Genomic DNA, 23,537 nt, shown 5'->3' on the forward strand with positions numbered 1-23,537 from the left:
TCTTGTTAAACTACATACTCACTATTTATCAGTTTCCCTAGCAATTTATATAATTCTGACACAGAGACTGTACTGAATAAATATTTGTTAAATGACTGAGTGATCAGACTTTCCTATGTTTATTTTTATGTTATTTAAAATAACCTCCTCAATAACAGTCATGTCTTCACCGCCTAAGAGAATTATAGCTAAAAGTATGAGTCAAATCTCACACATTAATAAGGTACACACAAAAGACGTAAATGATAGGAACTTCAAGAATTTCCCAGGTTTTAAATATGACTCTTATATAAGAGCTACTGCATCTTGTATCATTAATGAAAGTCTGAGAAATATAGAGAACCAACCAGGATGAGTCTGAGAAAGTGGACAGGGCTAGGCTCACATATTAGTCAAATAACTCCTTGAACATCAGCAACACCAACATGTATTTCATATTGCCTCAACAAATAAACAAATTACACTAACTCAAGGAATCTTCCAAAACAAATGAAAAATAGTTGAAACCTAAAATGTTAAATCATCTCATGTTTTGACAGAGCAATTTCCCCAGGTAACATAAGTCATTGTGATAATGCTTTTACTGGTTTCCTTTCTAAAGCTAGTGAAAACAACTGTATTTCTAACTTATCTGTAACATCTTGATTATATCACAAGTTCAAAAAAAGAACATAATAGCATGGCACAAATTTTAATTGTACTAGTATAAGAGTTCACCTGTGATTCAACGGATTTAAATATGTAAACACAGCTATTACAATACCAATGAAGTTTCTTTATCCTAGGCTCAAACACTCTCAAATTTAAGTGTAATGTCAAACATGCATTTAAAACCATTAAATTACTGTATTATGAATCCTCACAGGTCACTCAGATCACCTTCTTTCAATTTTCAATAAGATTGAGTTACAAATTTAAAACATCCAATTCAAAACTAATTTCAGAAATACAATCAAATAGATAACACTTATTAATGATGCCATTGTACATGCATCAAAAAGAGGGAGGGACAGGAAAATTTAAGAGTATATGGCCATTACAATACTAATAAAATAAGACAAAAGCAAGCAGTTAAAAGTCAAGACACAAGCAGTGCCAAGCTGTAATATATATGATTACTAAGAATAATCAGGTAACTGTACCTAACAAAATACAGTCTTAAGATAGAGTATAAATAGCTACTCTATGATGTAGCCACTTAAGAGAATAACGTAAAATAAATACTGTCCTTGAAAGTTTAAAATGATGTCAAATATGAATTTAACTCAGGAAATGACATGCAATCTGAAAAGTAAAATCTACAGATGGAAGTCTAGTACTGTGTGTTTTACCTCTGGGAGTTGCAGGCTGCACCATGATTCTATTCTTAAATTACAAATCTGTTGTGTGGCGAGCGGGGGAGGAATAACTGTGTTACAAAAAAAAAAAAAAGACTAGAACAAATTGTTGTAAGAACATGTAGTTTTTTAATGTGTCGTTATTCTTTAAAATAACTTTATTCTTTAAAGTTTATTTTTTATATAAACAGACTCATCTATATTTAAAACACCTACTGTCCTTCGTGTTTCTTAGTATGAGAAAGATCCAGAAAAAGTCACAGCTACTTGACTTACATTACTGTTTTTTCAAAACCCATGGTACCATAAGATGGGATTCTTTTGTATTTTTTCCTTCCCATTACAAAGCAAAATACCAATGTAAACACTATCACGGAGTGGAGAGAAGAGAGACTGGTTAAGGCAGCAGCTGTGTTGAAGCTCAGAAAGGACATGCGTTGGCAGATTTGTGAGGTGATGCCTGCAACACAATGTGCCTAGATCTAGTCTGATTCCTAAAATTTTTTTAAATTCTGTACTTGATGTTTTGCCTTTTAGAAAATGATATCCCTCCCCACCACACAACACTTTTGCTTGAGATGTTCTAATTCATTAATCTTATTATGTTGTCACTATGGGACAGGAGGGAGGGGGAAAGTTGTTAATTTATGAAGAAAAACATGGCCAAAATAACTCAGACTTGCATATGTATCATAAAAACACCTTATACCTATGTACTTTATTGCAGCTTAAAAGCAACTTTTTGTCCATTTGCAATCAAATGGATACTAAAAATACTTAAACTGGTGGGTAGTTTCTATTTTTTTCCTTAAAAATCAACATTTTTGAGATGTCATAAATACAAATGTATCAGCGAGAGATAGCAAACATTCACATGTTGATAGAGTACAGTAGAAGAAAGAGGGAAGAGAATACGTACGACAACAAAATGGAACAAGGTGTAAATGAAGTTGGAAGAAGGCAAAAAACAGGAATCCACAGAGAAGGCTTAAGCTTAAATGAAAGGATATGTACACATCTTGACACAGAGTGAAAGGTGGGCAAACAACTGAAGATCTAGATAGGCTTTTAGAAGGGATACATAGGAAGAAAGAAACTGATAAAGATAAAGCCTCTGTTTACCCTCAATGAAGTATGAAATAGGGTCTTAGTAAATATGACTGAGGTAAATGTTGCTTAAACAAATGTGCTGGTCTTTGTCAGAGATGATCAAACTAAGGTCTGTTAGCCAAACATTCAAGCTAAGAATGTTTTTTAGAGTCAGAAAAGAAAGCAAGGAAGAATATACTACAGGCTGTATGTGGCCCCAAAACGTAAAATATTTACTGTCTCATCCTTTACAGAAAAAGTTTGCCAGTACCTGGTCTATACTATAACACCTATGAGGGATGGGGAAACAACTAGAGATTAAAAGGCATAAGTTTGCAAAGGCATCAGTCAGTACAGCTGTATAAGTGTTTTTCTAGCAGTTATCTTTTTCTCCAACAGGGAAAAGAAAAATAGAGGCACTTATGAAAGAACATTGTCCTGGGCAGATATTTTAAATACAAAAAATCTTAATTATATGATATAAAATATTACCAGCCTATTATTACACCATAATGTTAAGAAGTAAATCATATTATGGGTAACTGTTGAACCATTGTATTGTATACTTGAAACTAATATAACATTATGTATCAATGATAATTCAATCTAAATAAATAAATTGACATCTCTTTAAAAAAAAGTCATAAAAACTAAAACAAAGGTTTTAATAACTAAGCAGGAAAAGGACTACCCGAAGATAGTTCATTATTAGTTGCTAAAAGAAATATGATAAGTAGTTTCTAAAACAAATATGGAACCTCTGTTTCTAGTCTAACAGAGTAATTGGTGTAGGACTTATTCTAACTAGAAAACTGGACAAACTTTATGAAACTACTATTTTCGGATACTGGACAACAGAAAATGCAAGACTGAGGTTTCTGGAAAGCAAATGAAGTGAGCAACATGATTATCCAGGTTTTCTGCCCAAATACACTTTCCCCCACAGTTAAGAAAAACCCTAGCAGAGCATAATATTAGGTCTAGATGAGTTGAAGGGCCAAATTTGTGCTCAGGAATGATGAGACAGCTGGACACTGAGGCAGGTCAAAAGAATAAAGTAAGCTAAGCAGATGAAACAGTTCTAGAAATTTCTACATAGGGCTTTTTTGAGTCTTCAAAGGAATTTTAAGTTATGAATGTACATAATGAGACTCAAAGAAGCCAGGCAAACAATTACCAGAAAGCCTGAAACTGATCAAGTCTCAGAGCTCACAGAAAGAGCATAGCAAAATATTCCAGTTTAAAGCCAAAATGAAAAAACACCATCAAACAAAAAGACATTCATTACAGATCTATAAGGGTTATGCCTTAATGGTAGGGCTAAACTAATATTAGAGTGAAGATTCCTCTAAATATGTCCCAATATAGCTTAAAAACAAACCTCAAAACCCTCCTACATTGCTGGTGGGAATGTAAATTGGTTCAATCATTGTGGAAAGAAATATGGAGGTTCCTCAAAAAGCTCAAAATAGAAATGCCATTTGACCCAGGAATTCCACTTGTAGGAATTTACCCTAAGAATACAGCAGCCCAGTTTGAAAAAGACATATGCACCCCTATGTTTATCGCAGCACTATTTACAATAGCCAAGAAATGGAAGCAACCTAAGTGTCCATCAGTAGATGAATGGATAAAGAAGATGTGGCACATATACACAATGGAACATTATTTAGCCATAAGAAGAAAACAAATCCTACCATTGCAACAACATGGATGCAGCTAGAGGTTATTATGCTCAGTGAAATAAACCAGGCAGAGAAAGACAAGTACCAAATGATTTCACTCATATGTGGAGTATAAGAACAAAGAAAAAACTGAAGGAACAAAACAGCAGCAGAATCACAGAATCCAAGAATGGTCTAACAAAACAGCAGCAGAATCACAGAACCCAAGAATGGTCTAACAGTTACCAAAGGGAAAGGGACTGGGGAGGATGGGTGGGAAGGGAGGGATAAGGGGGGCGAAAAAGAAAGGGGACATTACGATTAGCATGTATAATGGGGGGAAGGCATGAGGAGGGTTGTGCAATACAGAGAAGACAAGTAGTGACTCTACAGTATCTTACTACGCTGATGGACAGTGACTGTAATGGGGTTAGTGGAGGGGACTTGATTAATGGGGGAGCCTAGTAAACATAATGTTCCTCATGTAACTGTAGATAAATGATACCAAAAAAAAAAAAACCTCAAAAGGATCAAGTTGATCCACAAGTGACTTGACTGCCTGACAGAACAAAGTACAACATTCAATAGAGGAAAACAACAAAATACACTTACAATGTTCAAACACAATAGCCAGAATCCAATAAAAAATTATCAGAAATACCAAGATGCAAAAACATGGTGTAATTAAGAGACAAAGATCTTAAAATATTTATTATAACTAAGTCCATAGATAACAAGAAAAACATGAACACAGTGAAAAGAGAAATGGAAACTTAATGATTGATCAAAATAACTTTTAGAGTGAAAAAACAATATTTAAACTGAAAAATTCACTTGAAGAATCTCATCACAGACCCAATACAACAACAAAAAATCAACCTGAAACCAGAGTGAACAAAACAAACAGAGCTACAAAAAAATCAATGTACAGAGCCTCAGTGATATTTGCAACCATAGATAATAGTCTAATATACATATCATCAGAGTCCCAAAAGAAGAGGAAGGATGTGAAAAAGAAAAGGTGTTTTAAGAAAGAATGAACTTGTTACAAATTTGATGAAAACAAAAAAAGAAAAACAACAAATCGCCCCAGCAGCACAAATTCAAGAATGTAAGTGAACTCCAAGCAAGCAGAAAAGATAAGTACAAAGAAAACACACCAAGCACATCACAATGAAATTATGGAAACAGTGAAATAAAAAGAAAAATCTTAGAAAGGGCCAGAGGAAAGAAAAAATATATTACACAGCAAGGAACAAAGATAAGAAACAAAGGAAAGAGATTTCTCACCAGAAACTATGCATACACAAAACAGCAAAGAAATTTCTGAGTAATGAAGGAAAAAGTCATTGTAGGTCTCTAGATCATGGGCAAATAAGTAAAAACTGAAGACAGAGGAACACATTTGTGACAAAAGCAGAAAGAATTTGTTGCCATAAATCCTGCACATAAAAAGCCAAAGTTCTTCAGATTGAAGGAAAATAACAGCAGAATCTCTGATGTACAAAGAAATTAAATGTCAGAACCTATAAATAGGTACAAAAACATAAATTTTTATTTTTAAAATTTATTTAAAGGATAATTGTTTAAAAGAAAAATAGCAATGATCTATTATTAAGTTTATAAGTAGAAGCATATTTTTCTAAAAAAAAGCACAGAAGATGGAACAGGGCCAGTGGCAATGATATTATAGTAAGGCTCTAACATTATATATGATGTGATCTATTCTTAAAAACAGACTGTGATAAGTTAAACATGTATAATATCTTTAAGACCTAAAACAACCACTAAAATAAAAAAACTAAATAATATAGCTAATAAGTAAATAGACTACTTACTATTCCATTTTATTCATTACTAAAAACAGTAATATTTACTATTCTATTTTGTTTAGAATTAAAAAAATTAAATATGAAAAATTACTCAATCCAAAAATACATAAAGAACTCACACACTGTAACACCTGAAAAACAAATAGCCCAATTTAAAAAATGGGTAGAGGATATAAATAGACAGTTCTCCAAAGAAGAAATTCAGATGGCCAACAGGCACATGAAAACATGCTACACATTGCTAATCATCAGGAAAATGCAAACTGAATCCACAATGAGGTACCACCTCACACCAGTTAGGATGGCCAACATACAAAAGACAAGAAACAACAAATGCTGGCGAGGATGTGGAGAAAGGGGAACCCTCCTACACTGCTGGTGGGAATGTAAATTAGTTCAGCCATTGTGGAAAGCAATATGGAGGTTCCTCAAAAAACTAAAAATAAAAATACCATTTGACCCAGTAATTCCACTCCTAGGAATTTACCCAAAGAAAACAAGATCCCTGATTCAGAAAGACATATGCACCCCTATGTTTATCAACGCACTATTTACAATACCCAAGATATGGAAGCAACTTAAGTATCCATCAATAGATGAATGGATAAAGAAGAGGCAGTACATGTACACAATGGAGTACTATTCAGCCATAAAAAGAAAACAAATCCTATCATTTTTAACAACACAGATGGAGCTAGAGGTTATTATGCTCAGTGAAATAAGCCAGGTGAAGAAAGACAAGTATCAAATGACTTCACTCATTTGTGGAGTATAAAAACAAAGCAAACCTGAAGGAACAAAACAGCAGCAGACTCACAGACTCTAAGAAAGTACTTGAGGTTACCAAAGGGCAGGGGCTGGGGCAGTTGGGTGTTGATGGAGGGAGAAGGGGATTAAGGGGCACTATAATTCACAATCACAATACAGGTACATCTCGGAGAAGGCAGTACAGCACAGAGAAAACAAGTAATGACTCTATAGCATCTTACTACACTGATGGACAGTGGTTGCAATGGTAGGGGTGAGGACTTGACATGGGTAAATGTTGAAACCACAGTGTTATTCATGTGAAATCTTCATATTATTGTATACCAATGATACTTTAATTTCAAAAATAAATGAATAAATAACTCAATTCAAAAGAAGGTAGAAAAGGAGAAACAATGAACAAAGAACCCATGGAACAAACAAAACAAATGCCAAGTGGAAGACTTAAATCTAACCATATAGAAAATTATACTAACTGTAAATGCTTTGTACTCCCATTAAAAGACACATCAGAATAGAAAGAAGAGAAAACAATTACTATCTACAAAAAACATACCTTAAATATAAGACACAGACAAGTTGAAAATAAGATGAGGAAATATACATGACATAACCCGTATTAAAACAAACCTAGAATAGCTACACTCATATCAGACGAAGCAGATATGAATTGCTAAGGGCTAAGTGTGTGCTAGCAAGAAAGCACAGAACCTATGGAGGCCACCAGCACAATGGAAAGGCACAGGCATTCACAGGTTCTTCTTAGACTTCACCAGGTACACAGAAAGAAAAAAAAAAAAGACTAGGGGCAGAGTGAGAGGCCTGAGAAAGCATCCCTCATGGTGCAGGATGAGTGCAGTAGCCACTGAGAGAAAGGCATGAAGTCCAGTCTGTATCCTTTCTACCATCTCTAACACAAGAGGGGAAAAGGCCTGAAACCATGGAGGAAGTGCAGTAAACTCTACCACTCTCAGGCTATTAGAGCTGGGAGAAGGAAAGAGCTTCCTTCCTTCAGAAGAAAAGGAATTTGACAAGTGGACATGCAGAGAGCCATTGAGGAGTCCCGTTTCCTGAAAATCAGAACACAGTGATTGCCCAGTCTATTTCAGTGAGTATGTTGCTATATCTGATACAATAATGGATCCAGGTAGACATGGCTGCAATCTAAGTAGGACAGACTTGAGTGACCCAGTCTGACTGGCACCTGCAATTTGTTTCCATAGTCTGCAGCCCCAGAAATGTTTTTAATCTTTGATCTTCCAAGTGGCACACCTAAAGACTAGGCTAAGAGTAGGTAAAGATACAATGTTAATCACGGGGAGTACTGGTGAGAGCTCTGAGGATTAAGCAGGTGATCACATCCACCATCAGTGCTCTGCAGCTGGCTCTGAGGCTGAACAGCTACAGCAGCACAGTGGATGCCATCAGCTTTTACCCTGGCTGAGGCATCAGTGAACCAGGCCCAGGTATCTACAGGAATGCTTGTGAATCAAGGGCCCCCCTGAGCCAATGGCTTTGCTTCAGTGATGCATGAGGCCAAGGTTTTTCCCAAAAGGGGTTGTTTCCACCCCTTCATGCAAAACCAAGACAACTCTAAGGCCAGGTGAGCTGTACCCCTGAGCAAACCATTTTCATCTGATCAATGAAGTCTACTGGGCCCTTTCTTTGTTAGTCATCAAATCTGAGTTAACCTATCCCAAAATGGCAACATCAGGCCAGAAAGTCACAAGCGTGTAGAGGTCAGGTGTATCATTTAACAAGACCTTAGCAGCAGGCCTTTTCAAAAGAAGTGCACTTGGTACTGGGTCAGGGAGGGGGCACTGCTGTACTAAGAAATGGTCCCAGTACTTGAGTAGCCACAAAGTCTTTTAACTGAAGCGTTGATTTCCTTTTCTTTCTTCCTGGGATGATACATTGTTTGTGCTGGATCACCTGGGGAAGGGACATGCAGCAAACAAAGAATGGGAGAAACTCCTGTGAACTTACAAGCATTCACAGTGTAAACAGGTAAAAACCACCAATACCAAATATACCGTTGTCAGAGGAAGCCAGAACAACAGCACACTGAAAATGTCCCAAGGCTCCACCCACACTTCAGCTTTTCTTGAATGTGAGTGTGATCCCCCTGCAGGAACACACAGAAAGGAGCTATAGCCACTACCGCCAGGAAAAGGTGTTATTTTCTGACCAGGCAGGGAGAGTGGAGGTAGTCCGGGAGGCTATCCTGCAAAGGAGGGCTGGGGTGGTGGGAGGCTTTTCTTCTGCTTGGCTCCTCACCCCAGGGTTGGAACCACTTCCGTCATCATACCCGTGAGCTCCTGCAAGCGCCCGGGCCTAGATGCCCTTAATTTTCCCTGTGCACAATGTCTGGCCCCATCCTGCAGTCCTCAGGGCCTTCAGCCTTCCTTGACATCTGCCATGCTTTCTCCCCACAGGACCCAGTAGGACGGTGCTTGGGCACCTATATCCAACAGAGCTACCCAAGTTTGAATTCCTCCCACTCTTGGAGGTTCCCTACCACACTTGGTTTTTACCTTAAGCCACTGAGGTTAGAGTAGATGGGAAGAGAGGAATGAGAGGACACAGAAAGAGGCGCTCCGCTCCAATAAGCAAGACTGCACATTTACATTCAAACTGCCTACTTGGACTCACCTAAATGAAGTTATAATGTATTCAAGCTCCTGAAGCTCTGCATCCTCACTGCTGACACCTTTTGCTTTAGCTCTGGGGAGCCCTTGATTGAGCAGCTACAGCCATACTGCCTTTTGTCTTGGGCCCAGAGGCTTGCTGCCTCGCTGATGTAATAACCTTCTTTCCTCCTCCAGCCTAGAGCGTAAGCAACAACCAAAGCGCCATTCAGGCAGCTTCATTTACTTCTGACCTCTCACTGATCAGCCTCTAAATATTAACTAACAGAAAAGTTAGCAGGGCATTTACTAACCCACTGCTTAAACAAGAGTATTTGCTACTGGATCTCAAATCCCCTAAACTGGTCTCTAAGGGCCCTTGTCTTTTCTCTTGCAGGAAGCCACATTTCTGTCAGTATCACATCCATGTTGCCAAAACTGTCAAAAATTGTAAAGGGTCTAGGATGTTAACCTATTTACAAGCTATGAAAATAGCCTGTTTCTGTCATGGATGCTGGCAGAAGACATAAGATGCCAGGGTCAGAGGCAAAGGACTTTATTACCCTTGACACAGCAAGTGGTATGAGGATCACATCACTGACACTTCACCTTCCCCTCCAAGTCCCCTTGGCAGAAGCACCTAAGTGGATACTCTACATACAGTCAGTTTGCCTCACAGCTGAGGAACACTAAGCTTGGGAAATTTACCACTTTTATAAAAATCAGAAGCAAGTCTGCTCTTTGTCTGAGGAGTGATAACTGCGTCCCTCAAGAATGGCAGCTTCAAATACAACCCTGAGAAATCGACCCGATAAAGAGTAATCAGGTCTTCATTCCTGGCATACCCAGCAGGACCCAGCGTGACCTAGGACATTCAGAGATGTTCAGGGCCCATGGCGGCCTGCTTCTGCCAACACACTCTTTATCAAATCTGATACAAAACGCACTAGGCAGTGCAATAAGGTAAGGGAAGACATAAAAGTCACATATGGTTCAAGAAGAAGTAAACTGTCTCTATTTGCAAATGACACTGTATATAGAAAATACCACGGAATTCATTTAAAAAGTTCCTAAGACTAATCTGTGATTTTGGTAAAGTTGCAGGATATGAGGTCAATACACAAAAAACATTGTACTCCTGTGTACCAAAAATTGATAATTTTAATTTGTTTTAAAAAATACAAAAATTCTCAATCATAACATAAGCTGGTCACAGGGATGGCAGTACAGCAGGGAGAATTTAGCCAAGGATTCTGTAAGATATTCCTATGTTGACAAATAGTAACTGTACTAGTGAGGCTGAGAATTTAATTATGTGGGTAACAGGTGAACCACTGTGCTATATACTTGAAACCATATAAGAATATATATCAACTATACTTCAGTAAAAAAAAATTAGGCACTATTTCAACACCACCATAGAAATGACATAATTACGTACATATCTAACAAAATAGATGCAGGATCAATAAGCTAAGTACTATAAAGCACTGATAAAAAAAATCAAAGAAGACCTAAAGATAACAAAGATACCATGCTCATAAACTGGAAGACTCAATTGTTAATTATTCCCAAATTGATGTCTAAATCCTCTCAGTACCAACAGAAATCACTGCAAGACTTTCTGTAGATAGTATATCCCTAAATGAGAACTAGAAAGTGACAGTAACTGAAGATATTTTGCTCTTTTTTCCTACCAGCAAGTCAACCAGTGAGCACAGTCTTTAGCTATTATCAGTAAACTCTTAAAATGCATCCATTTTTCCAAATGGATTCCCCAATTATACTATGAAAATTACTGAGTCTACAAGGGAACTCTACCATTCTTCAGTTCTGAACACAAAGATGGCAGCATTCTATGTGTCTAACAGTTTCATTAACAGACCACCGGTTCATAAACCGCTTTTGAGCTCCATCTCCCACTAGAGCACAGGACTTGTAACAGCACAGTGGAGGGGATGTGCCATACCTTTCTTAAATACATAATCTGGTTCATCAAACTGACTTGTTTTCAGGACACAGATTTAATTCGATTCTGCATACTAACCTACAATAAGAGAATTGTGTGGAGAGAATGAAGCAACAAAAAAGAAACCAATGTGGGAAAAAGGCACAAACATGACTGCTTGTATAATTCTTTGATAGAAATATAAGAAAAACATCATCAAATCCAATATATTTAAGGTGGCAAAAAGGGATATAAATCACTCAAAAGAGAAGCCAAAAAACTGGGGGCAAGGGATATAATAATTTGGATAAGGTCCCAAAGACAACAGGCCAACAGTAGGATAACATACAGAGATTAAAAAGTAGTAACAGTCCAAAAATCTAGGTTTGGATGAGAAAATGGAAAGCAGTATCATTTTTTTTTATAATATATATGATGATGGCAAATGATTTACAAATACATAGTATGAAAAATACAAATGAAAACATTTAAAGCTCAACTTAGGTGAGGTAGAGAAGAATGGAGAAAAATGCTTTGTGGAGTTTTCTGTGAAGAGTATACAGTTCCAGTGCATGTACTTTATACAATTATAATCATTTTCAAGTATTCTCTTACAGATAATGAATTGCCAATGTTGTTGACTCTCTAGTACCTTGGCTACTCCCTACTTGATGGAGGTTTCAGCAGATGGTCCATTTCTAATTTTCTGGTAAAACATTTGTTTAAAGAAATTTGAAGTCGAGAAGTCAAATGAAATTTTTGATTTGACTTTAAACTGAAATAAACCTTTCTTCCTTGGGCTCCAGTAGCAGAGAGAATTGAGAGTTAGTTACAATATTAAGTATTAATTGAAAGAATACCCTTGAAGCAATAAAAAGTGATTTTTCAGCGACAAGAAACTGCTTTAGTATATGTACTTTGCAAAAAGGTTCAAAGCACTTTCAGTTGTGGTCAATTCCAACATTTCACAAAGTTGAGTTTTTTTACTTACAAACTCAGAGAATCATCAAAAATGTAGAAACAGAACTAGACACAAGCCAGATCTGATACAAAGACCTGATATAATTAGTACAGTGTAAATGCCAGCGATAAATTACTTTCTCATATTATTCACAGTTGTCCAAAGGGAAGGGGACAAATGAATAAAATTTAAAAGGACTCCCATATCAGAAATTTTAAGAATTAAAATTCTTATGCAATCAAAATGCAACAAGAAAGAAAAATACAACTTGTGAAAAATGATATTAATAGAGATATTTGGGGTTTAGATTCCTATCTGTTGCTTAGTTATCGCTAGAAAAGCTTTCCAGGTTAATAATTAACTAAAAATTAATCTATAAAGTTACTTATAACAAAAAATTTGGTTTTAAATAATCAATTGTAGCATTTTTCAAATTTAGTGTATTATATGAATACAAAATGTATTAGGTGCACAAGTGTGGGAATCTGTTATTATGGAAATAAGAATCTATAAATTCTGACATAATTTGATACTAATATTTTTCATGAAAATAATTTGATTTTCAATCCAGTGGCTGAGATATTTTTTTCATCTTTGTTAAAAACTAAGTAAGTTAGGCTTATCCAACAAAGATATCAGAAAGCCTTGTAATCACCAAACCAATTTGTAGTTTTTTTGTTTTTTTTAACTTTTAAAATTTTATATTAGGGAAAATTTTAAACATACACCAAAGTAAAGAGAATAATATAATGAACCCCATGTACTCAGCAATTATCGTTTCATGGCCAATCTTATTGTATCTGTATTCATACCAACTTCTCCCTTCCCCCAGATTTTTTAAGTAAATCCTAGATATAATTCCATCCATAAATATTTCAGTATGTATGTTTAAAAAATTAAGATTTGTTATACATGCCAAAAGATTATCATTTCAATTTTTTTTTGTATCAATCTACAATTACATGAGGAACATTATGTTTACTAGGCTCCCCCCTTCACCAAATCCCCCCCACAAACCCCAGTACAGTCACTGTCACAATTTGTAGTTTTTAAAAAGAAAACTATACTAAGCATTGTACGCAATAAAAAATACTGTAGTTGGTGGTATCTTGTGTATTCTGAACTACAAGTCACTTGCACAGGGAATCAAAAGCAATGTCCAGACCTGAACCATTCCTGGCATGATTTTTTACAAAGATCCCAGAATTTGTTTCTTCAATATAGTCTGAATATAACTTAGAAATACTGTCTCATAGAGAGTTAAAGTACAGAAATGTATACTTCAACAACAACAATAAAATCAAAACTCTATTCTGGACCCAGAGAAAACTTGAGCTGCAAAAAGTCATATAACTATTAAGTAGTAACTGAACTCAGGTCACCCAATTCTAAGTCCCAAATACCTTCATATGTTTCCAAAGACAGGGGGCCAACTATAGGAAAAGGGTAGTTTGCAGAGTTCTAACAATAGCTCTACTAACTTACCTAAGTTGTTTTCAACTCATTAAACAACTCTGTGCCTTAGTTTCCTCTACTTCATAGGGATATTCTGACAACAAATATAGACAAAAAAAAACTTGAACTCTTGGCAGAGAAGCACCATATGTATTTCACTAGGGTGATAATTTCTCATCCCCACAAGTTTCAACTCATGTTATTTTCTCTGGTTTAATTTTAAGCTTAAAATAGCATTGTGTGCGTGTGCGTGTGTGTGTGTGTGTGCGCGCACAAGCACATACTACCCACAAACATGGCTAGCATTCTAACAAGATCCTTTTCTCCAACTTTCAAAATGCATGAGAAGTTACACAATACTTTAATTTTTAACATTACCAAAACCTCACCACCACAGCTATACAGAAAATTTTTGAAACTCCCAACTATATTTTCTACTACACTACTCCCACCTTCTATAGAAGTACAATCAAAACTTACAGTCTACTCAGCTAGCCCCTGTGAAGCTTAAACACTACCAGTGGAAGATGATAAAAATGCATACTGCTTTTCACAATTATAAAAGATTAATTCCAACTACAAATTAAAAATTTGGTACACATTTTTTTAAATGAAGGTCACTAATATTCCCAGAATAATGGAAATAGGTGATGATTATATTTCTAATAATTCAGTCATCTGCAACATGTCTTCTACTTTGTCAACAGATATATAATCTAGCCACTGTCTAAAAAAAAATTCCTCAATATTGAGAATAGAAAATTACTTACAGGTAAGCAAAGTTAATAAAAATTTAAAGCAATATTTTAAGTTAATTACTGATACCATTGTTTTTATTCTTTTGACAGATCTATCTTAAAATAATTTAACTTTATATCTTAGGAAACCATGTAACTAACTTCCTTTGTCCTTTACCAATATATTTGCCCAATAACATTAGCTTATAGCCACATACAACATTTCAGGCATAGCAATCCATTAGAAGTGCCCAGGTTAAAAACAGAAATAGCCAGCTGACATAATATATTACGACAAATGATCAGTATATACACACTGAATGAAAGGTTTACCTAAGGTAAAGACTAAGTAATAATCTTAAAAGTAATGCATGTGATTAAATCTTTACAAACTGAGACTATGCCAACAGCAATAGAGTTTCAAAAAAATATTTTAGGGTATAATCACCTTAGATCAATCTGATTAATGTTTTGAATGAATGAATGAATGAATGACTTCCTGAATGAATGAATACTGCAGTCATAACAATGTTTAACACCTTGAGATGTTCACAACAATTTGAAATACACAAAGAAGATGACTTGAATACAAACAAACTAGTTGAAATTCAATGTGGTTCACAGTGAAGATGCAGTCGCTTTCTATTTGTAGAACAAAGAATCTCAACTAAAAACATATATATGACTAAAATATTCTCAAGTGCTATTTATTATCCAGGCTTTAAAGAGAATATGTACTTTTTACTATGTAATTCTTGCAAGACCCTCCATATCCCTGCATTTTTTAATATTTGGCATACATGAGCAACAAACCAGAATAGACACATTGTTAAAAGACTGATTTACTCATATTCTATTTAAAAGCAACATACAACCACTTATAAATACAGCCTTTTAAAAAAGTATCCTTATATAAAACAGTGGGGAGGGGGGGAATCCCTGCTATACATATCAAGCAGTTTAAGCCCAATACAACTGACCAATCAAGATTAGTGAATGCACTGCATCTCTCTGCAGTGGAGAGAAGCGACAAGGTAGGCTGTCATTCTGCAAAAGCTGCCCAGACCAGGCTTTCCTCTGAAAAGCAGTGGTGCCGGTTCCTTTTTAGAAAGACTGAATCTAAATGTCGTCTCTGGAGACAAGAAGCCTTCAGAATGTTAAATTACTTTCATTATGTTTTTTCAGATGCTTATTGATTCCACAGTAGGAAGAGTGAAAGACTGCAGCAGCCTCTAAGCAGCACTACATGTTCCACACACTAGCAGTACTGCTGAAACAATGGCACAGTACAGACACATATTTTCATTAAGGTCTTTTCCGAAGAGATGTTTATGACCCTCATCCCCCAGTCCTCTACTAACAAGTGAACAAAATGAATCAATCAAAACTGGAAACGCTTCAACTACATCAAGATTTTATCAAATCTTTAGCGGAGGTAAGACACGTTCCTTATTACAGCTGCTTTTGAACCGGCATGGTGGGGTAAAATTACTTTGAAAATTTCAGCCTAAATTTTAAGAGTTTAATTTTACTTACTGCTAACATGTATTTGTAAGCTCTTTATCTTTTAAGACCTGATATATTTTAAATGTAATTTTTAAAGATGCATTGTTAAATACCAAGAATATTCTTTGTTGACTCACTAATGAAGACATCAGTTTTTAAGTCACTTCAGACAGACTAAATATTCTTAATGTCATCAGGGAACAGTTCTTCTCAAGTCTTAAAAAAAATGCTTGTGTTTCTTAAAAGAATTAGATTTACTATTTAGTTCTTATTTATCACTCAGTTTTAGGTTAACTTTATTATTGGGCTTTTTCATTGAAAATTTAATTTGCAGTTAACATTTTGCTTTACCTTTTACATTTTAACCACATGAACAATTCATCAATGGAGATTTATAGTATCTTATCATGGAATCTGTTTTATTAGTTAAAATTCAAACCATGTGCTAATAAGCAAGCTACAGTATTTTACAGCAGGAAATACTGCTGAATTTATTTTAAAGACAAAAAGGGATGACAGTATGTTTAGTGTATGCTAATTGCTCATGATCTCTGAAAAACAGGTTAGCTGTAAAATGAGAGCAGAAATTAGTTTTAAAAATGCAGCTTTTCTTTCATGGTTACATTTGTACTGTTACCTCTGTTATCAAATAATATTTATGACCTTTGTTAGGAAAAGAGAATCTCTTATTTAAAGAAATCCAATTTATGCATAAGCTGTGGCTGTAATACTACAATTTGCTTATTCTGATAACAAATACCATATATGGTGTTAAACAAAAGTAACTTTCAATTAACTGGAAATTATTAGGAACCTTATTTCTTAACCATTTTTTTTTTCACAAGGGCCCACGACAGCTAATTCAATATTTACAACTGACAATATGAAGAACCCATCTGACCGAGCATCTCCTTAGCTGTCTGAACCACGAACTGCAGGATATTCTTGTAACACATGATTTTAAGGCATTAAGGAGTTAAAAGCAGAGAACACAGGTCTACATTACTGCTGGGATGTAATACATCAACAATAATCATTTTAAGAAGATGCTATATAAAATAGCCACAAAAAGAAAAATAATATAACTGTAAAAGCCTGACAACAAAATGGTGAGCATTTTTAATGGGGGAGCTTATACTTTAACATATCAGAATTGTGGATTCTTGAAGAAACAATGAAACCTGGATTGCCAGAAGAAGAATATCATATACTACCAGCAAGCTAAATGAAGCTTTAGCAAGTGTTTTCTGCACTAAATATTCAGATATTCATATCAATTAATATTACTAAAAGATTTTTCCATCTAAGTTTTATCAGCAAGTATGTATCTTCTTCTAATGAAAACAAACCAAATTAAATAGCTGATGGTTTTCATCAAACACGGACTGGATTTATAATATAAAGCAAGTTATGTGATCAAGAAATTAAGGACTGCTATAGAAACAGACTTACATTTGTTAACAAAAGGATGTCTAAATACATTCTAGAAGCTAGAAACCTTATGTTTCCATTTTTGTTTTCAAATGTTCTGGGAAACAGACACTTTCATATATTCCCTCAAAGGGAAATGTAACTCCTATCATTTGAGGAAGTTTCTCTTGGTTGACTTTTTAAGACAAAACAAACACAAATATTTTGTACTGGTCTTTAGAAATCCACCAGCCAACTAACTCTCATAATTCATACAGTTGAAGTACTGGAGAGAAAAAAAAGAATTCCTACAAGACATGAAATAAAACACAGCTACTTCACTGTTGTCGGGTAAAAATTCATGTCAAAATCTGCCAATGACACCATGTATCAATTTGTGAAAAACTGCTATAGTGAGCCAAAAGGCCCATAGGCAACAGCAAACAGGTAGGTCAGAGGATGCATGTACCCCACCACACTATTTAACATTTACAGAAGAAAAGAACCTTACTCTAGAAAAGATGCATTTTTCTTAATTATCTAACTTGACATTTCTGCTTTATTTAGTTATAAATCTAACCGATGTGACAAAAGACATGATGTTTAATCTGTCAGTCCAGAAAATTTGGTACACTTAAAATTTTCCATTTTTATACGATTTGAATGTGGGCTAAGACCTTCACTTACTCGAATATATGCCTCTAATATTTTATGCCAAGCATAAAAGAAATTAATAATTATCATTTGTTTCTGAAATATTCCCTAAGATAATATGCATAAATAAAACTGTACTCTAAAACTTGTCACAGTTACATCAAGTGAAAGAAGTTAACATGAGATCTGAAAATTTTTAGTTTTTAGTATTTGTTTATGATTTTACAGTCAAATGCTGTACTTAAAATGTAAAATATAGTTGGTTGTATTTTATATTTTAACTGAATATACTGATTACTGACATTTTAGCCCAGAAAACCAGATATTTTTATAGATTACTCTAAACCTCTATATATTAAAATATAGATTTGCATGAATTAGCAAAAGAGTTTTTTTTTTTATTTTCCTCAAATATATGTACAGTGGGTGATTTATATAAAAGGTTTCACAGGGAATGTGTAACTTTAAAGAGATTCCTCAGGAAATGGGCTTCAGATATTCTTTTCCCTAAAATTTCATTTTTATTTTAAAATGTTTAAACAAATAAAATCAACTGATACATTATTTTAAACCACTTCAAAAATGGTTATTTCTTAATATATTAAATTTCAATTTTCTCCTTCTACAAGGTACGAGAGGGTGTGGTCACAAAATAAATCATTCATAGGAGTGATTTAGTGCTCTTTTATAAATCTTTGTGACATTGTACCTTAACATAATGTCCTTTTCCCCCAATGTTTATATCGTAAGTGCACCCATTATAAAGTTCAGTGTGAACATTTTCACTGCGAAATAAGATGTTTATCATTAGCTTATGTCTTTGAGAAATAACTACAAATATCCCCAAACACACTGTTGATTACTGAATATGGATTTCAGTCAAGAACATGGACAAAATGGTTTAAAACAGTTTAAAACTAGTGCTCTGTGCCACTTACATTTTAAATGAACACTTGTCCTGTTTATTTGAAATCTTAAGGGAATAATTACACCTACACTAATTATGCTAGAACATATTAAAATAGCATTTATTTCCCACCTTCTCACAACATTTTAAAATGAAACCTTAAAACACTGAGCTAAAATTACTTTTGCATACTGGATAGTTTCATTGTATAAAAATATACTTTATCTCAAATAATATCCTTGAAAAATCCAAATGAGGAAAATCTTTTTTAGTATACTAAATAATTCTGAACTATATATTGAATATTCCCATATAGTTATTTCTTCAAAGGGAGGACCCTATTTCCTCTTATATCAAAATAATACAACCATGATGCTTCCTTAATTCTATTTCTCATTAATAGTTTACAAACTTTAAGAACACACGAGTTTTTACAAAGAACACATGTTTTATACGTCATTTAAATTGCCAAATATCAAATAGTTTATTCTATTTCACTTTCTAGGGAAAACACCAACTGCTCCAAAAGAATGTGTTTTTCTCCCATTCTGGAAATCAACATGCAGTCTGAATCTAACATTACAGTGCGAGATGACATTGATGACATCAACACCAATATGTACCAACCACTATCATATCCATTAAGCTTTCAAGTGTCTCTCACCGGATTTCTTATGTTAGAAATTGTGCTGGGACTTGGCAGTAACCTCACCGTACTGATACTTTACTGCATGAAATCCAACTTAATCAACTCTGTCAGTAACATTATTACAATGAATCTTCATGTACTTGATGTAATAATTTGTGTGGGATGTATTCCTCTGACTATAGTTATCCTTCTGCTTTCACTGGAGAGTAACACTGCTCTCATTTGCTGTTTCCATGAGGCCTGTGTATCTTTTGCAAGTGTCTCAACAGCAATCAACATTTTTGCTATCACTCTGGACAGATACGACATCTCTGTAAAACCTGCAAACCGAATTCTGACAATGGGCAGAGCTGTAATGCTCATGATATCCATTTGGATTTTTTCATTTTTCTCTTTCATGATTCCCTTTATGGAGGTAAATTTTTTCAGTCTTCAAAGTGGAAATACATGGGAAAACAAGACACTTTTGTGTGTCAGTATAAATGAATACTACACTGAACTGGGAATGTATTACCACTTGCTAGTACAGATCCCAATATTCTTTTTCACTGTCATAGTAATGTTAATCACATACACCAAAATACTTCAGGCTCTTAATATTCGAATAGGCACAAGATTTTCAACAGGGCAGAAGAAGAAAGCAAGAAAGAAAAAGACAATTTCTCTAACCACACAACATGAGACTACAGACATGTCACAAAGCAGTGGTGGGAGAAATGTAGTCTTTGGTGTAAGAACTTCAGTCTCTGTAATAATTGCACTCCGGCGAGCCGTGAAACGACACCGTGAACGAAGAGAAAGGCAAAAAAGAGTCTTCAGAATGTCTTTATTGATTATTTCTACATTTCTTCTCTGCTGGACACCAATTTCTGTTTTAAATACGACCATTTTATGTTTAGGCCCAAGTGACCTTTTAGTAAAATTAAGGTTGTGTTTTCTAGTCATGGCTTATGGAACTACTATATTTCACCCTCTACTATATGCATTCACTAGACAAAAATTTCAAAAGGTCTTGAAAAGTAAAATGAAAAAGCGAGTTGTTTCCATAGTGGAAGCCGACCCCATGCCTAATAATGCTGTAATACACAACTCTTGGATAGATCCTAAAAGAAACAAAAAACTTTGCTTTGAAGATAGTGAAATAAGAGAAAAATGCTTAGTACCTCAGGTCGTCACAGACTAAGGAAAAGACTAAGGTTCACCAAACCCACATTCAGAAGTTCTCAATTAAAATGTAAAAAATGGAATTACTGCCAAATATGAGGAAAAACACTTTAAGTATTAGTTATGGGTTGTAAATTTTCAATGTAAATGTCAAGATTAGATTAGGTCATATATATTCAATTTCTTCATTACTTAATGTATTTGTTGCATGGCAGTTTGTTAAAATAATATTGTGTATATTTTGTCAATATTATGTCTGTCCATCAGAAGATACTCATGTAAGTCATATTTTTTAAAGAATAAATACATAGCCTTAAAACAGTGTACAACTTTAAAACATAACTGACACAGATATCCTTGCTTTTTTTTAATATAAAGTATATTGTTTCTAAGCCACAAACTATATATATATTTATATGATGACAACTGATACAGCATTTTAACATAAGAATAAAAATTACGGGCTCCAAACAATCAAAACAATCCAGGATTTTCTGTATCCTGTACTGTTTTCTGGTGTTGTCTACTTGCTGTAATACTAAATGCATCAAAAATTATGAGCTATGCATAAAACTTTATCCTCTTTTTTAAATGTAGAAATTGTAGGATTTATCAGGATTTTAAAATTCAAGAACCAAAAAACAGTCCTCTGTATGCACACCAAGCTACAGAAACTTTGAAATTCAAGTTTATTATGAAAAACACATTGAATTTCTAAGATCAAGGGCACTATGCCTAAAATATACAAATGAACTGATAATAAAGAGAAGGAAGAAAATTAAAGCACTAGCCTCTTTCTTCCTTTCTCACTTTGCTTGAGTCTAAGCCAAATGCTCTGGATTCATACAGTACATTGGTAAAAACCAGTGCATTAAAATAAGCTGACTTCCTTACTTTACTCAAGTCAGGCTTTTTGTATAATAGAAGTTAACTAATAAAATCTGAATACAAGGAAGAAAAAAACTTTATATAACATTGTAGAAAAGTTTAACAAAAGTAACTATTTCTAATTTTAGATATACAGGAACTTCAGCCTAACACAATTTACACAATGTTCCCACATAACCATGTTTCAAAATACAGTAGTTCTATTTCCACTCGGAAAATCACTAAAGCAAAAATAAATCTTGTCGTTTTGTTTTATTCTACATGACTTAATTTAACTTTCAGCATTTTATCTCCCATCTTCAATTCATGTTGGAATACTTCTTTGCTATGAGATTGTGAATCCTAACTACAGATATGAGGTTTGGGAATCTCAAAGCCAACAAATATTTTCCAGTTGCTATAATCTAATAATCTATTGATGAGTGCTAATTATCATTGTATTAAAAAACAGCAAAAAGCTACTTAAAGTAGGCAAATACTTGCCACCTTGTAATTGGTTAATGGGTCAATATTGTTTTTTAACAGTGTATTCACTAAATCAAGTAGCAACTCATTTTTAAGTAAAAAAATTTTGTCTAACAATAATAAATCACTTTTTTGTAAATAAATGAGATTTATCCAATATAGTTAGTGAATACCTCAATCCTTGGGGAAATGAGCACCGTGCAATAGCTTGAATTCACTGAAGTTATATGGCAAATTTAACAGTGATTTATTTGTTAAAATAATGTCAAATCTTGACAAAGGCAGCTTCTTTCTGCCTTTTTTTCCTACTCTTTTATGGAATTAAAGAAATGGTTCAATTTGACAAAATGTGGCATATGCAAGTAAGACTTATATTTTGAAACCATAAAAAGAAATTAAGACTTCATAAAAATATTAACATTTTTTCATTTGATAAATGTTTGACACAGTATATCTAATATATTCATTAAAATTTTTTAAACTAATTTTATGCTTAGACTTCTGAGCATAAACTTAAATTATCATATTTAATTTTATAAGCTTAATAGAAATTAGACTATTTTTAGAGTTTTCATATTGAGAGAAAACCCTTTGTATTTTAAATATTTTTAATCTTCAAGTCTATAAACTTGCCAAAGAACTCAGTAAAAAAAGTTTTCTAATATATTTGCCTAAACTGCTTTCATGCCCTCATTCTCTGTAATAAAAAATCTAAAAAAATAAGAAATAAATGGCAAATATTATAACACTGCCCTCTAAACTGTTATTATTTCTACACTTGACACTGGAACAATTACAAAGCATTTTTGCACACCTGTAATGATCTTTCAGGTATACAACAACCCACACTGATTTACAACAAAGAAAATTCATATTTACCAGACAATTTCTAATAGCTTTTTAAATGTTAAATGCTACATAATATATAAACCGATATTTACGTTAAAAAGCTCAGCTTTTAAAGACAAGTCACAAATATGTTTGCAATTACTGACTTCAGTTTAAATGAGAGAATGAGAAGTTTAGACAATCATTTTTATTAAATGTTTGTTCTATGAAAAGGTGAAATATTTTTATTCTCCTCTTGACAACTTTCACTACAACACATAAACTTTCCACTTCATTTCAAATAATTATACCAGAATAAGCATTAATGCCAATTTTTCATGTTAGAATGAAAATTTTAAATGCAAAAACAACAGAGGTAACAGTAACTCAATATAGGATCCTTCTTAAAATCTTATTTTTCTAACCATGCCATAAATTATACACACAGATATAATTTCTATATAGTCAAACAGGTTAGTTCTTCAAAACAATAGAAATAAGAACTCTTATTTTAAAAACTAACCAAAAATGAACTCAACAAAATTTGGAACTTTTTGTTTTACTTGCTAATATAAGAAGATTATTATTTTATCAAGTAGTAACTCAACAGATGTTCAAACCTATTATGAAAATGATTTACAATTATGT

The 23,537-nt window shown here is 34.0% G+C and overlaps 2 protein-coding genes across 4 annotated transcripts in view; one reads left to right on the plus strand and one right to left on the minus strand.

The window, feature by feature from the left end:
* Window positions 1–23,537, minus strand: part of COG5 (component of oligomeric golgi complex 5) — a 386,458-nt gene that overhangs the window by 260,410 nt on the left and 102,511 nt on the right. The window lies entirely within an intron of this gene.
* On the plus strand, window positions 12,777–23,261 carry GPR22 (G protein-coupled receptor 22). Of its 3 annotated transcripts, none has more exons than XM_073239022.1 (3): window positions 12,777–15,452; window positions 15,604–15,853; window positions 16,770–23,261. In XM_073239022.1, exon 3 carries the CDS (start codon window positions 19,426–19,428, stop codon window positions 20,725–20,727), a length of 1,302 nt encoding a protein of 433 aa, XP_073095123.1. In that variant the 5' UTR covers window positions 12,777–15,452; window positions 15,604–15,853; window positions 16,770–19,425; the 3' UTR covers window positions 20,728–23,261. The 3 variants fall into 3 exon arrangements, with proteins under 3 accessions (XP_073095123.1, XP_017515060.1, XP_017515062.1); XM_017659571.3 differs by lacking the exon at window positions 12,777–15,452 and having other exon boundaries at window positions 15,461–15,853; window positions 16,770–17,781; window positions 19,401–23,261; XM_017659573.3 differs by lacking the exon at window positions 12,777–15,452 and having other exon boundaries at window positions 15,461–15,853; window positions 16,770–17,033; window positions 19,401–23,261.

Source organism: Manis javanica, chromosome 6, assembly GCF_040802235.1.
Source record: "Manis javanica isolate MJ-LG chromosome 6, MJ_LKY, whole genome shotgun sequence".
NCBI classification, from domain to species: domain Eukaryota; kingdom Metazoa; phylum Chordata; class Mammalia; order Pholidota; family Manidae; genus Manis; species Manis javanica.